The 16979-nt window shown below is 34.9% G+C and overlaps 1 protein-coding gene across 3 annotated transcripts in view; it reads left to right on the top strand.

Annotated features, from left to right (window-relative positions):
- EAF2 (ELL associated factor 2) overlaps positions 1 to 16979 on the top strand; it is a 35723-nt gene that overhangs the window by 10053 nt on the left and 8691 nt on the right. For 2 of the 3 annotated variants that reach the window (XM_042955334.1, XM_042955333.1), the window contains exons 3-4: positions 5814 to 5950; positions 8763 to 8908. In XM_042955334.1, the coding sequence (XP_042811268.1) occupies positions 5814 to 5950; positions 8763 to 8908 (283 nt within the window). The remainder of the gene's footprint in view (positions 1 to 5813; positions 5951 to 8762; positions 8909 to 16979) is intronic. The other variant, XM_042955335.1, reaches the window with a different exon arrangement.

The raw sequence follows: 16979 nt of genomic DNA on the forward strand, positions 1-16979 counted from the left end.
AAGAGTTACCATCCACCATGTGTTATGATCTCAATTGTTGGGGTGCCTGGTTGGCTTAGTCAGTTGAGCATCTAATTCTTGATTTTGGCTCAGGTCATGATTCCCCCGTCATGGAATCGAGCCCTGTGTCAGGGTCTGTGCTGAGTGTGAAGCCTGCTTAGGATTCTCTCTCTCCCGCTGCCCTTTTCCCCCACTGACATGGCCTCTCTCTCTCTCTCTCTCTAAAATAAAAAAAATAATAATAATAAATTAAAAATAATTTAAAAATTGAAATGTCTCTTAAAAGAATGACAATTATAGAAAGAAGCTTTCAAGGCTTCAAATGGTAAATTTCTTTAACAGCAAAGAAATAATTTAGGAAGATGTAACTCCTTGCCCCCAGGACACCAGAGATATGTCCAAAAAGAATATATCTCAATATTTGTGTGTGTGTATGTGTGCATGAGAAAGAGAGACAGATGGACAGTGGGCCATATATGTATATATATTTACCTTCTATGTGGTAACTCCTGTGCTAGGTAGCTATTAAGAATACAGCAGAAGACTAGACATAGTGTCCTAAAAAATATTACCATTTAATTAGGAAGACAGGAAATTACTGATTACAAAATATAGAAATGTAAGGACTGTCATAAAAGTATTTGTAGAATATTACAGAAGTACAAAAGAGCAATAATTCAGTCAGCAGAGAGAGAGCAGATGCCAGGGTATGCTGTCTTGAAGGAGAGTTGAAGTTACCCAGGTAAAGGAAAGAGGGAAGAATGTTTTAGGCAGAGAAAAGAAAAATACATGGGCTAAAACAAGGCAACAAAAGAGTCTGTTACATTTGAAGAACTACATAAAGCCGCTATGGCTAGGTCAGAAGGAGTCTACTAGGGACACAATGGGAGATGGACAGGTATTAGAAATCAGATAATAAAGGGCTTAATGTGTAAAGCAAAAGAATTTAAACTTTATCCTATAACTCTTTTTAGACAGCTGAAATGAAAGAGAATAGTTAAAATTATCATCTGTCAAGAGCAAATATATTTTTCTGCTGGCCATATAGTCCTTGGACAATTGTGAATTGTAATAGAAATTACATTCTCAAATTCACTTTGTGGGTTTTCCTCCCTTAATTAAAGAACTTCTTTAAACAAGTAGGAGTTTTACATTTCTTCAGAGTTCTTAATTTTGTAGGAATGTAATGATTTTAGTTTGAGGCATTTAGATTCTCTATTTTCTTTATGAACTTGGCTTTCATCATACAGGTAAAAATGAATAAAAGCTAGGAGTCATCCTATAAAATAGAACTTTTATTATACTATACTTTTAAGAGTACCTTCAGTTTCTGGAAGTTCTTCAAAAGAGTAGATTTTTTTATATGGTAGTAGTTAATATTTATTAAGTGTTGTATGTAAAGGGTACTATTCTATGTTCTTTATAAGAATTAGCTCACTGGGGCACCTGGGTAGCTCAGTTGGTTAAGCATCTGACTTCAGCTCAGGTCATGATCTCATGGTTCGAGAGTTCGAGCCCCATGTCGGGCTCTGTGCTGACAGTGTGGAGCCTGCTTGGGATTCTTGCTTGCTCGCTCACTCGCTCACTCTCCTTCTGCCCCTCCGTCTCTCATGCTTTCTCTCTCAAAATAAAAAAATAAACTTAAAAAAAAAAAAGATTTAGCTCACTTAAGCCCCACAACTACCTATGGTTTAGGAACTCTTCCTGATGCCATTTTGCTAATGAGGAAACTGAGGCATGTGGAGGTTTGGTAATCGTCCCAAAGTTAGGTAGCTTATAAACCACATAGTTGGATTTCAAATCCAAGTCTTCTTGACATTGATAAATTCTTGACCTTTGTAAAGTAGTTTTTGCAAAATTCTTATTTTTTGTTAATTTAAATTCATGTTAGTTGACATATAGCGTAGTGTTGGTTTGGGGAGTAGAATTTAGTGGTTCATCACTCACATATAACACCCAGTACTCATCCCAACAAATGCCCTCTTTAATGCCCATCAAATAGGATAGATTCTCTAATTTTCATTCCTCTAGGTTTTCTTTGGTAGTACCACGTAGAAGAAACTAATAAAAATGGGATGCTTGGGTGCTCAGCCAGTTAAGTGTCCTACTATGGATATTGGCTCAAGTCATGATCTCACAGTTGTGAGCTGGAGCGCAGCATCAGACTCTGTGCTGAGCATGGAGTCTGCTTGGGATTCTTTCCCTCTCTCTCTGCCCCTCCCCCATTGGCACACGCTGGGTGTATGTGCTCTCTTTCTGTCTCTCTCTCTTTCTCCCTCTCACAAAATAAATAAGTAAACATTAAAATAGGAAACTAACAAAAAATGGAGGCTGTTAAGCTGGTTAATAGTGGGAATTTACAAATCTCTCTTTCTTATGAGTAATTCTCTATAATTGACTACTGTAAAATTTCAAAATGTTGAATTTTGAAGGGAAAAGACTTACTTGCTATGATTTATCATTGGTGCTGTCCAAGTTTGGCATTCTTTAGTGGTGACTCCACCTTATGGAGTACTTTTGTAGGCCTCAATGAAATAGTCCACTGGAAACTTTCAACCACTCTTGCTATTATGTAGGAAATGCATCTCTAGAGGTTACCTATGACTTCAGCCCCCAAACACTGGACTTGTGAAAGTTCCATATGTCAGATGGGCTGCTATGCCACTCTAAACCACCCTCTTGGGCAACATTCATCCAGGATGAACCTGGAAGGTTTGATTCCATCCACTGAATTTATTTAGCTCAAATGAGAAAATAGCCACCACGTTCTTGGGACCTCAACCTATTTTAGGACTCATTTTATTTTAACATCCTATTGCAGTTATATTTTTAAATGAATTATATCTTTTATCATTATATAATAATATTTTTAATCATGTTTTTGTGATTTTTAAGCTTAAATACTACCTTGCCTAATATTAATATTGACACTTTGCTTTCTTTTTGTTTGCATGTTCGTAGAATCTTTCTTTTATTTAGCTGACATTTTAAAATATTTTAAAATATATTAAATATAACTATTTTAAAAATATTAAATATAACTATTTTAAAATATATCTTTTGATAACAGAATAATTTTTTTAATATATGAAATTTATTGTCAAATTGGTTTCCATACAACACCCAGTGCTCATCCCAAAAGATGCCCTCTTCAATACCCATCACCTACCCCTCCCCTCCCTCCCCCCCCCCATCAACCCTCAGTTTGTTCTCAGTTTTTAAGAGTCTCTTATGCTTTGGCTCTCTCCCACTCTAACCTCTTTTTTCTTCCTTCCCCTCCCCCATGGGTTTCTGATAACAGAATAATTTTTAAACCCAGTTCAACACTTTCCGTTTTTATTAGATTTCTATCCACACTTAGTTCAAAGTTGATATAGTTGATTTTTATATTTATCATCTTATAGTATGTTTATTAGTTATTTTACTTTATTTTCTATCTTTTGTTTTTTATTAGTTTCATTAAGAATCTCTTCTTTTTTTCCCTTGTATTTCTTTTGGAGTACTATTGTACTTTTTCATCCCATTACTGACTAATTTCCTTTCCTGGTATTCCTAATCAGGCATGATCAAATTTGCCTGTCAACAGATGGGGGACAAAACTGGAAGGTGAGTAGGGAGGTGAATAATGGTAACTTAGGTGAGATGATGATTGGATCCTGAGGTTGGGTAATAGCAGTAAACATGGAGATGATTGGATGTATTCAGTAGTTAATTTTTTTTTTTGAGGATTGAATGAGTTTAATATTGTACACATAAAACACTTCAAACAGTGTCTAGCACCCTATAGATGTTCACACATGTTCATACAAGGCAATCTTTTTAAAATCTAGTTCCATTCTTCTGCTTAGAGGCTTCCAAATGCTTTTCTTTTTTTTTTTTTTTTTTAATATGAAACTTGTTGTCATATTGGTTACCTTACAACACCCAGTGCTCATCCCAACAGGTGCTTTTTATGGCTCTCAGAATAAATCTCAAACTCACCCCACCCCCCATGGCCAGCAAGGCCCTATGGGGGTCTATAGTTATCCATCTGCCAAGCTCATCTCCCTCTCTCACACCCCCTCCCTCTCACTTCATCTTTTTGGCCTCAGATCCTTTGCACTTGCTGCTCCCTTTTCCTGGAGCTCTCTTCCCCCAGTTCTCATGGTGACTGAGTCCTCATATTTCAGGCTGACTGTGACTTCAGTTTTATTTGCTCACAAAAGTTATTGAGAGGCAAAGACAGTTCATATTCTTAGGAGTTTCCTGATGTTTTAATACATTAATACTCTTTTCTAGGGGTATGGAATAAGGGACTAGGCAGGAATTAAAGTTTAAAATAGGAATAGTGGGGCGCCTGGGTGGCTCAGTTGGTTAAGCATCCAACTCTTCATTTGGACTCAGGTCATGATCTCATGGTTCATGAGTTCAAGCCCTGCATGGGGGTCTATGCTGACAGTGCAGAGCCTGCTTGGGATTCTCTCTCTCCTTCTCTCTCTGCCTCTCCCCCACTTGCTATCTCACTGTCTTTCTCTCACTCACTCACTCAAAATAAATAAATAAACTTAAAAAAATAAATAAAATAGGAATGGTGCTCAATTTAATAAGGAAAAAAGACTTTACTTTTTATATTTTTTTAATTTTCTTAAAGGTTATTTATTTATTTTGAGAGAGACACAGAGTGCATGAGCAGGGGAGGGGGCAGAGAGAGAGAGCAAGAAAGAGAATCTCAACACAGGGCACAAACCCACCAACCAAGAGATCATGACCTGAGCTGAAGTCAAGAGCTGGACACATAACCAACTGAACCACCCAGATACCCCAGGAAAAAAGCTTTACTTTTTAAAAACTGTTTCAAAATGTGGACAGCAGGTATAGAGATTATGAAGGCTTTATTTAACTTTGGATCAAAGTGTTCATATTGTTCATATTCAACACCCATTTACTATCTCTGAAGCATTTGTTACTTTAGGTACTAGGAGAAATAAAGAAAACAACCAAAACTATGATCCAGTTGTTATTCTTCAGGAATTCAAAGTACAACAATGTATTATAATTTTAAGATACATTCTATTCTAAGTAGAAATGCAACTATCTTTAAGAAGAATATGGTGCAAATCTCTTATCAACTGTAATTTGGAGTCCTTGGGTTACTATCTGGGAGTATCTTATTCATTTATTCGTCTATTTCTTGTATTTCCTGTAAACTGATAGATATATCTAAAGGGCGGATGTGAGTTAGACTGTGTGTGTGTGTGTGTGTGTGTGTGTGTGTGTGTGTGTGTGTGTGTGTGTGTTTTAGGCAAGATACTTTATAGGTGATGCTGTTTACTTTCTTTTATATCACATCGTGCAGGATATTATGTCTGGTTGTCCCACTTTTAATGATGCTAAAATTAATTGGTGAGTTTAGTGTAATAGTAATCTGCATAGGGAAGCACCACTTTAATAAAAAAAACAAGATTTTAAAAACTAAACTAATGAAGGAAGAAGAAGGTGGGTAGGAGGTGTGATTCAGGGCTTCTGTTCCCTTATCTGTAAAATATATTATGCATTAGAATTGAACCCCAATTGTCTGTTGTTGACCAGTGAAACAAATCTTTAATGACACAGGGCAAGTACTTCCTCTGTTCCCTTTTCTCAGTAATAGCAGGTTTGAGACCTCAGCCTTGCTTCATCTCTTTTTTCCTACGAATCCTTGTTAGAGTAGTAAACTTAGGTAGTTAGGTGGCTTGAGGCATAACATAGGTTGAGAAACACAGAAGATCTTGAAGGCCTTCCCAAATGATTTTCTATGACAGATTTCAAGTAATAATATTTAACTTTTTAAACAGGGCTCAACTCCACCAGTAACTGTTTTCAAAGGTTCAAAGAAACCTTACTTAAAGGAATGCATTTTAATTATTAACCATGATACTGGAGAATGTCGACTAGAAAAACTCAGCAGCAACATCACTGTAAAAAAAACAAGGTATGTAGGGGGTGCCTGGGTGGCTCAGTCAGTTAAGCGTCTGACTTCAACTGAGGTTGTGATCCCACAGCTCGTGGGTTTGAGTCCTGTATTGGGCTCTGAGCTACCAGCTCAGAGGCTGGAACCTGCTTCAGATTCTGTCTCTCTTCTCTCTCTGCCCCTTCCCCATTCACACTCTGTCTCTCTCTCTCTCAAATATAAATAAACATTAAAAAAGTAAAAAAAAAAACAAGATATGTGGTTTATGAAATAAACTACTTTATCAACAAAGAAGTTGCTAAGGAAATATTAGTGAAAAAAAGTATTGGGTAAGTCACATTATTATATAAAGTTTCTTTCTTTGTGGTACAAAATGTTTTAATCTTTTTCCAAGTTTAAATTTGGCGGAGATCCTTAGCCAAAAGCTTTTATCACTTCTTCCTATGATATATAAAAGCTTTCTTTGTTTCTGAATGTTTTCTATATGCGTAGGTATACATTTTATTCTATTGTAGATACTTTCATAAAGCTGAACTGAAAGAAGCCATTATACACTCTCCAAAATAATTTCATCATCATTAGTAAAAACTTATTGAGCACCTAGAATATGTAAAGAACTAGAAAAAGAAAATTTCCTATACAAATACTAGCTTCAACATGTCTGCATTTTAATTGGATTAACAGATCATTCCATTTAAAAAGTCAGTAAGAATATAGCTATCTCAAATTCTTGTTTGCAAATAGGTGATGCATTGTCATGTAATATAAGAGACCTACACTAATAGCCATACAAAGAATATAGGCAAAAATTGTTCTCGGACTTAAAGGAATGGAGAAGTTCTCATTGACTGGAACATTTGGGAGTCTTTATTGATGTCTTGAGAGGTTAAGAATTTGAAGGGATACATGCACCCCAATGTTTATAGCAGTATTATCAATAATAGCCAAATTATGCAAAGAGCCCAAATGCCCATCAACTGATGAATGGATAAAGAAGATGTGGTATGTATGTATGTATGTATGTATGTGGTATGTGTGTATACACGCACACATATATATATACACAATGTATATATATATATATATATGTGTGTGTGTGTGTGTATATATACACACACACACACAATGGAATGTGTATATATATATATATATATATATATATATTTATATATATAACATATATAATATTATATATATATACATACACCCACAATGGAATGTATATATATATAAGGTATATAATATTATATATATATATATATATATATATATATACACACACACATACACACACACAATGGAATATTACTCAGCCATCAAAAAAATGAAATCTTGCCATTTGTAACAATGTGGATGGAGCTAGAGAGTATCAGGCTAAGCAAAATCAGTCAGAGAAAGACAAATACCATATGATTTCACTCATATGTGCAATTTAAAAACAAACAATCATTGCCAAAAAAAGAGAGAGGCAACCAAGAAACAGACTCTTAACCATAGAGAACAAACAGTTACTGGATGAGAGGTAGGTGGAGGATGAGTTTAAATAGCTGATGGGATTGAAGAGAGCACTTATGAGTACAAGCTGTTGTATTGAAGTGTTGGATCACTAGAATGTACACTTGAAACTAATGTTACACTGTATGTTAACTAACTGGAATTTAAATTACAAAAAGAAAGAAAAAAAAGATTTAGGGCTTTTCCTCCCAAACATACTTGATAAGACTTACCATGGGTACTTGTTAAATGTGAGTTTCCAAATTCAACTTCAGATCAGGGAAGGACCATTGGAAGCTCTTTTTTATTATCCCCTTCCTGCTTAGGTAATTTTTATTGGTAGGAAAGTTTGGAAAATATTTAATTGATCAGTGAGAACATGAAGTTGTAGGCAAGGTTTGAAAGCAGGGATATATCTGACTTATTTGGAGCCAATGAGTAGGATCTGTTTAATAGAGCAATAATTTGTTTCTGTGCCTGTGTATAAGTAGATTGACATGCTTACATTTGTTTAAAACATTAATCCACCAAACAAGCTGACTAAAATGAAACAATGTGGGAAACAGAAAAATGAATAAACCACAATTTTTGAAAGTAGGAATGAAGAGAACAGTGGGGTTCTAAATATTCTGAATGAAGAACTGACGGGATTTGGGTGATTGGCAATTGAAGAGACAGAAGTCAAGCATAATTGTATTATATACTCTGTTCGCAAAAGCATTGAAAAGAAAGTATACAAATCTCCTTTAGTAATGTGTCTTAAAGTTAGGAATAAAAAATATGAAAGAGAGGCACCTGGGTGGTTCAGTGGTTAAGCGTTCAGCTTCATCTCGGGTCATGATCTCACGGTTTGTGGGTTCCAGCCCCATGTCGGGCTTCTGTGTCTCCTTCTCTCTCTGCTCCTCTCCCATTCGTTCTCTGTCTTTCTCTCTCAAAAATAAACATTAAAAAAATTTTTTTAAATATGGAAGTGATTTTAACAAATGATAATTTTAGAATTTAGGGAGTATGTTGTACTTGTTATACACTTATGTATAATTTCAGTTTATTTTAGTCATTTGTGTATGTCTCATCTCTTCAATTTTGAGCAGTTTTGTTTTTATTCACATCTGTATTCCCTCAGTGGATCTGTGTATATGCCATACATATAGCAGAGTTCAATAAGTGTTTGTTAAATAACTACTTGTTAAAAAATGAACTAAATTCATGCTTTAATTTTTGAATATCATTTTAAAGATTTCTAGAGAAAAGAATAAGTGGTCAATTTTAGTAACTTTGTTAGTTGTAATTGTTAAATTTCTATCATCCCTGTTTTGACCTTTGATATTCTGAATTGCAGAGTTGAAGGAAGTAGTAAAATTCAGTATCGTATAGAGCAACAGCAACAACAAATGCGGAATTCAGCTAGAACTCCCAATCTTGTAAAACATTCTCCATCTGAAGACAAAATGTCCCCAGCATCTCCGATGGATGATATTGAAAGAGGTAAAATCTAAGTTTATATATAATTCCCCTTATAATAAATTATTAAGAATTACTGGGTGAAAATTTTTATTTTAATTAACAAGGGAGCTGATTTAAAATTTGTTTTAATGTTTATTTTTGACAGAGAGAGAGAGAGAGAGAGTGTGTGTATGTGTGTGAGAGCAGAAGAGGGACACAGAGAGAGGAAAACACAGAATCTGAAGCAGGCTTCAGGCTCTGAACTGTCGGTACAGAGCCCAATGCAGGGCTCGAACCCATGAACTGCAAAATCATGATCTGAGCCCAAATCAGTTGCTTAACCGACTGAGCCATCCAGGTGCCCTAATGAGAGAACTGATTTTAAACTGTCATTGAGAGCATAATATTTTTGTAATTATGGGTTTTTCTGGGGGAAGAATGTAGTTTATGATTTAGGGTATTATGTCAGTAAGACTATATCTGTAGAACAGAATTTATATCTTTTATTATTATCCAGGGTAAAAAAAGTGACTGTTTAGATATCTGTAACTGGAGTTTCTTTTTTACAGTTGTGATGATTTAGATTGAATTCCTCACAGCATTTTTCTGTCAAAGTTATTTTATTTATAGCCAGACTGTAAATATCTAAGATGTCACTAGACCAATAGGAAAGTGAGGAGATGTAATAACATGTAGTAAGTTCTTCTGAATGGCAGCTCACTTCTCAGCAGGAAGGTGTTTCTAGGGAGGCATAGTCCTTTTGAAAGTAAGGAAACTGAAATCTCCATTTTTTTTTTCTAGCTTCAGGCTGGGTGTCTGTGGTATACTAATTGTAGGAGTAAAACTCTGGTCACCTGGTTACAAAGTATATTTGCTTCTACACTTTTCTTTCATAATTTGTATATAGTTCTCCAATTCCACTTGCTCCATTCTAGGCCCACTATAGCATTAGTTCCCCAACATATTAGTGTTCTTTTTACAAACAGCAAAGAATATACACACTTAAAACCCTTGTTTCTACAAGGAATCTTGAATTTTATTTTATTATTATATCATATCTGATTCCGAAATGGATTTGAATTATGATGTCATTCTATTCATGTATATAATAAAATACTGGAATAGAAAATCAAGATATTGAAGGGGAAGAGGATTTGCTAATTATTTAAAATTATTTAAAAACAGACAAATACCATACGATTTCACTCATACGTGGAATTTAAGAAACAAAAAACATAGGGGAAGGGAAGGAAAAATGAAATAAAAACAGAGAGGGAAGCAAACCCTAAGCTATAGAGAACTAACTGAGGGCTGCTAGAGGGGCAGTGGGTGGGGGGATGGGCATTAAGGAGGGCACTTGTTGTGATGAGAACTGGGTGTTACATGTTAAGTGATGAATCACTAAATTCTACTCCTGAAACCAATACTACACTATATGTTAACTAACTTGAATTTAAATAAAATCTTGGAAGAACAAATAATAATACAGTGCAAGAAGAAATCCCTCTTTGTTTTTTAGCAGAGACCTTAATAAAAGCATTGTATTGAAGCATTGGATTCTAGAGGATAAGTTATCATCATCTTATGAGGTTTAATGATTTCAAGGTCTAATTTTATATAAGAAATTACCTTGAGATGTTTGTATAGCATGTTATCTAGACTGTCTTCTTTTAAATATTTTCCTGACCCTTCTATGCCAATGTCTATTGCTATGGTTGAATCATCTTTTCAAATTTATGACTAGATGTCTGGCAGTTGTACTAGTGTTTCTGCGGTTTAATTTACATTCACATCTTTGAGCTGTCTGGGATTTTTGTTTAAAAAATAAGATGAGGGACACCTGGGTGGCTCAGTCAGTTGAGCATCTGACTTTGGCTCATGTCATGATCTTGCAGTCCATGAGTTCAAGCCCCATGTCAGTCTCTATGCAGATAGCTCAGAGCCTGGAGCCTGCTTCGGATTCTGTCTCCCTCTCTCTCTGCCCCTCCCCCACCCACATGCATGCTCTAAATAAATAAATAAATAAATAAACAAACAAACAAACATTTAAAAAAAAAAGATGAGAATCCAAATTTATCCCCTCCCCAAGAGCATGGATAAATAAGTATTAACAGAGAATTAATAAATATGGTATTGTTAGAGAGTGTATATTGATACCCATTTATTGATATCAATTGATATAATTGATATATTTATATCGAATGATATAAAGACATGATTTCTTCTGATATGAAAACCATTTTTTTCAATTTTTTATTCAAATTCCAGTTAATCAACATATAGTGTAATATTAGTTTCAAGTGTAGAATTTAGTGATTCATAACTTACATGCAACACCCAGTACTCATCACAGGTGCCCTCCTTAATACCCTTCACCCATTTTACCCATCCCTCTGCCCACCTCCTCTCCAGCAACCCTCAATTTGTTCTCTAAAGTTAAGAGTATGTTTCTTGGTTTGCCTCTGTTTCTTTCCCCCATACTGATCTATTTTGTTTCTTAAATTCCACATATGAGTGAAATCATATGGTATTTGTCTTTCTCTGACTTTTTTGCTTAGCATAATATTCTCTAGCTCCATCCATGTCATTGCAAATGGCAAGATTTTATTCTTTTTTTATGAATGGGTAGTATTCCTTTGTGCATATATACCACATCTTCTCTAGCCACTCATCAGTCATTGGACATTTGGGCTCTTTCCATAATTTGGCTATTGTTGATAATGCTGCTATAAATATCAGGGTGCATGTGTCCCTTCGAATCAGTATTTTTGTATCCTTTGGGTATATACCTCGTAGTACAATAGGTGGATCATAGAATAGTTCTCTTTTTAACTTTTTGAGGAACCTCCATGCTGTTTTCCAGAGTGGCTGCACCAGTTTGCATTCCTACCAATAATGTAAGAGGATTCCCCTTTCTCTGCATCCTCCCCAACATCCGTTGTTTTCTGTGTTGTTAATTTTAGCCATTCTGACAGGTGTGAGGTGATATCTCATTGTAGTTTTGATTTGTATTTCCCTGATGGTGGTATTGAGTGATATTGAGCATCTTTTCATGTGTCTGCTAGCCATTTGTATGTCTTCTTTGAAAAAAGTCTTTTTTATCACGTGCAGAATTTCAATATGGATTTAAGTCTATTTTACAACCTAAGATATGCAAGGGCCAATGAATATGTGAAAAATTGATCAGACTCACTAGTGCTTTCAAAATGTAAAATTTAAAATTAAGGAATATTTTTTTCACTTATGAGCTTGGCAGTAACTAAAACATTTGTTAACATCCACTGCCAGGTAAGGAGAGAAAGAGAAATAAGTAGGTAACTACTGATATCTTTGGAGTCAGACTGCTGACGTTCAAATCCTGGCTCAGTCACTTAGCAGCTGTATAGCCTGGGGAAATTTATTTAACCTCTTATTTCTCTTTGTGTATGTTTCCTCATTTGTAAAATAGAGGTAATTATTAGGGTTGTTGAGAGGATTAAATAAAGAAATACCTATAATGTGCCTAAAGCAGGCACTGGGAAATGTTAAAATATTAGCTATTATTTTAACTCCTTTTTTTTTCTTGTTCCTTTGTTTATTTATTCATTAATGTCTGCTCTTTAAAAAAATTCTTCCTTTCTTTGACTCATTTTGAGTTTGCTCTGTTATTCATATAATTGGATGGTAAGCTCATCTATGTTGAATTTACTTTTTGTATTCATTTAAGAGTATAAATACTCTCTGAGTATCATTTTAACTGCATCAGTAGATGAGTAGCTCTTCCACTATAGTTGAATTCTAAATATCTGTGTAACTTCAACTCTTTGACAATTATTTATAATTATGATTTATGGTTTCCAAATATGAGGAATTTAAGAAAAATCTGAAGGTGGGGCTTAAAACAATAACAACATATTTTCTGATCATAAATCATCAATTTGTGTAGAGCTCAGTGGAAATAGTTCGTTGTTGTTTCACATGGTGTCAGCAGGAATGACAAGAAGTCTAACATCTGGAATTATTTGAGGGCTCAGTTGTTCACAGTGTCTGCCAATTTGATGCTGGCTTTGGCCTAGACCTTTCCAGGGGTTGTCAGCTGGAAAACCTACACATGGCTTATGCTGCAGGTGGCTAGGACTTCCTTACGACATAGTGGCTGGGTTCCAAGAGTAAATGTCAAGATAGGAAAAAAGAGGAAAAGAGGATACAGGAGAGAGAGGTGAAAACTTTATCTTTTTAATTGAATGGTTTCAGAAGCCTAATTTTTTGATGCTATTATAAATGCTTTTATTTTGGGGTGCCTGGGTAGCTCAGTCAAACGTCCAACTCTTGATTTTGGCTCAGGTGATGATCTCATGGTTTGTGAGTTCAAACCCTGCATTGGGCTCTCTGCACTGACAGTGCAGAACCTGCTTGGGATTCTCTCTCCCCCATTCACTCAAAATAAATAAAAAAACTTCCTGTTTCTCTCAAAATAAATAAATAACTTTAAAAAATGCTCTTATTTTATCATTTTAATTTCTAATTGCTCATTGCTAGTCAATAAGAATGCAACTGATTTTTGTATATTTTTCCTGTATCTTTTAACTTCACTAAACTCACTATTTTAATAGGTTTTTTTTTGTGGATACATCAGATTTTGTACATACACAATTATGTCATTTGTGAATAATGACAGTTTTACCTCTTTCTTTCCCATCTGGATGGCTTTTATTTTATTTTTTGACTTACTGTACCAATTAGAACCTCGAATACAATATTGAATAGAGGTTGTATGAGTGAAAAACCTCCTTCTTCTGACACTAGCAGGAAAACATTTAGTCTCTTACTTAGTATTTTGTACAATTTAAGCTGTAAATTCTTCCTAGCTGTCTTTCATCAGTTTAACTCCCTTTTAATTCTCTTTTGCTGAGAGTTTTTATCAAGAATGACTTGAAATTTGTTAAATGTTCTTTTTGCTGTTTTGAGATGGCTTTTACTTTTTATTTTTTAATATAGTGAATTATATTGATTGATTTTTTGAAGGTTTGTATCCCTGAGAAAGCCCCACTTGTTCATGATGTATTGTACTTTTAATATAGTAGTGTTTCTCTCATCCTCAGCAATAATGGCATTTGGGGTTGGAAAATACATTGTCAGGGGCTGTCCTGTGCATTGTAGGATGTTTAGCATCATCCCTGGCTTCTACCACCAGTTGTGACCACCAAAAATGTCTCCAGATATTGTCAGATGTCCCCCTACTGAACAAAATCATTCCTGATTAAAAGCCATGTTAGATATTGTTAAATGCGGTTTGCTAATTTTTTTTTTAATTTGTGCATCTGTGTTCATAAGGGACATTGGGGTGTGTGTGTGTGTGTGTATGTGTGTGTGTGTGTGTGTGTTCTCTTGTAATGTCTTTGTTGGGTTTTGATATCAGTAAACTCTGATATCAACTTAAGTAACAAGTTGGAAAGTATTCCTTTCTTTTTAATAATCCAGAAGAGTTTGTATCACACTGGTATTATTTATAACTTAAATGATTGGTAGAATTCATTAGTGAAGCCACCTGTGCCTGGAAATTTGTGTGTGGAGTTGGGATGGGGGTTGGGTTTTAACTACAAGTCAATTTCCTTAGAAGGTTTAGGAATATTCAGATTATCTGTTTCTTCTTGAGAAATTTTAGTAGTTTGTGCCTTTTAAGGAGTTGGTGTATTTCTTCTTATTTATCAAATTTATGGGCACAGAGTGGTTCACAGTATTCCTTCCTATCCATTTAATGTCTTTAGGATCTGTAGTGCTGTCACCTGTTTCATTCCTGACATTAGTAATTTATGTCTAGTGTCTTGTTTTTCTTGATAAATATGATTGAGTTTTGTCAATACTATTTATATTCTTAAACAATCAGCCTTCAGTTTATTTTCACTATTTTTTTTTCTGTTCTCTTTCCTTAGTTCTTGCTTTTACTATTTTTTCCCTTCTACTTACTTTGGTTTTAATTTGTTCTTCTTATTTTCTAGCTTCTTAAGGTACAAGTTTAGTTCACTTAATTGAGACTGTCTTTTTCCCCCCAAAATATAATCATTTCATGTTTTAAATTTCACCCTAAGCTGTACTTTAGCTGCATTCCAGAGATTTTCATTTTGATTTTCATTTAATTTGAAGTATTTTCTAATATCTTTTTGCTTCTTTGTCCATGGATTTTTTTTAATTGTGTTTACTTCACAAATATTTGAAGATTATGTTCTATTTATAAAATTAAAATTTTATTTTGTTTTGACAGAACAGATACTCTGTATAAATTCAATTTTTTAAAATGTATTGTGGGACAAGACAGCATAGATTTATCACTCCCTGCTTCTCCCTACAAAGTAAAACTATAAACTCTGGAAATAATGCAAAAGACAACCAAAGGCCAACTCTGAAAGGTAGAAATTGGAGGGCCATCTGGTTAGGGAACTCAGGAAGGACTAGAGGAATAGTAGAGTCAGGGCATGATAAAATATTCCCCTCCCAGATGATGATGGTTCAGGGCCAGTATGTCTTGACCCCCAACTTAGCTATAGAAGGTATTCCAGATAGGGTCATTCTTCCCCTGGGTTAAAAGTCCAACAACAACACCAGGGTAGCCCGGATAAGGAAAACAAGAGAGATGGATCAGAAGTCCCACTGACAACTTGTGACCAGGGAAAGTACTCTCCTTTTTCTTCAGGTCTGAGATTCCACTCCACCACCCAGAGATGCTCCGCAGCAGGGTATACTGGCAAGAGGTAGGGCAGGGTCCCATATTTGTTTCAGATGTAGAGTTTAGTGATTCAACACTTACATACAACACCTGGTGCTTAATCCTCATCACATGTTTAATCCATCCCCACACCCACCTCCTCTCCAGCAACCCTCATTTTGTTTTCTATAGTTAAGAGTATATTTCTTGTGCCTCTCTTTTTTTCCCTATGATTGTTTGTTTTGTTTCTTAAATTACACATGAATGAAATCGTATGGTATTCATCTTTCTCTGACTTATTTCACTTATCATAATACTCTCTAGCTCCATCCATATTGTTGCAAAGGGCAAGATTTCATTCTTTTTTATGGTTCAGTAATATTTCATTATATATATATATATGTATATACACACACACACACACACACACACACACATATATATATATATACACACACACATACATACACACACATATGCACACCACATTTTCTTTATCCATTCATCAGTTGATGGATATTTGGGCTGTTTCCATAATTTCCCTATTGTTGATAATGCTGCTATAAACATTGGGGTACATGTATCCCTTTGAGTTAATATTTTTGTATTCTTTTGGTAAATACCTGGTAGTGCAATTGCTGGATCATAGAGTACTTCTATTTTTAACTTTTTGATGAATCTCCATACTGTTTTCCAGAGTGACTGCACCAGTTTGCATTCCTACCAACAGTGTACAAGGGTCTCCCTTTCTCCACATCCTCACTAACACTTTTGTTTCTTGTGTTGACTTTAGCCATTCTAACAGGTGTGAGGTGATATTTCACTGTAGTTTTGATTTATGTTTCCCTGATGATGAGTAATGTTGAGCATCTTTCCATGTGTCCATTGGCTATCTGTGTGTCTTCTTTAGGAAAAGGTCTATTCATGTATTCTTCCCATTTTTAATTGGTTTATTTGGGGGTTTTTTGATGTTGAGTTTTATAAGTTCTTTATGTATTTTGGACACTAACTCTTTATCAGGTATGTCATTTGCAAATATCTTCTCCCATTCTGTAGGTTGCCTTTTAGTTTGGTTGATTATTTCCTTTGCTGTGCAGAAGCTTTTTATTTTGATGTAGTCCCAATAGTTTATTTTTTATTTTGTTTCCCTTGCTTCAGGAGACATCTAGTAGGAAGTTGCTATGGCCAATGTCAAAGAAGTTAGATACTGTCTAGGTTCTCCTCTAGGATTTTAATGGTTTCATGTCTCACATTTAGGTCTTTAATCTATTTTGAAGTTATTTTTGTGTATGGTGTAAGAAAGTGGTCCAGTTAAATCTTTTGCATGTTGCTGTCCAGTTTTCCTGACACCATTTGTTGAAGAGACTTCTTTCCCATTTGGATATTCTTTCCTGCTTTTTCAGAGATTAATTGACCATATAGCTGTGGGCT

Source organism: Panthera leo, chromosome C2 (assembly GCF_018350215.1).
Source record: "Panthera leo isolate Ple1 chromosome C2, P.leo_Ple1_pat1.1, whole genome shotgun sequence".
Taxonomy (NCBI): Eukaryota; Metazoa; Chordata; class Mammalia; order Carnivora; family Felidae; genus Panthera; species Panthera leo.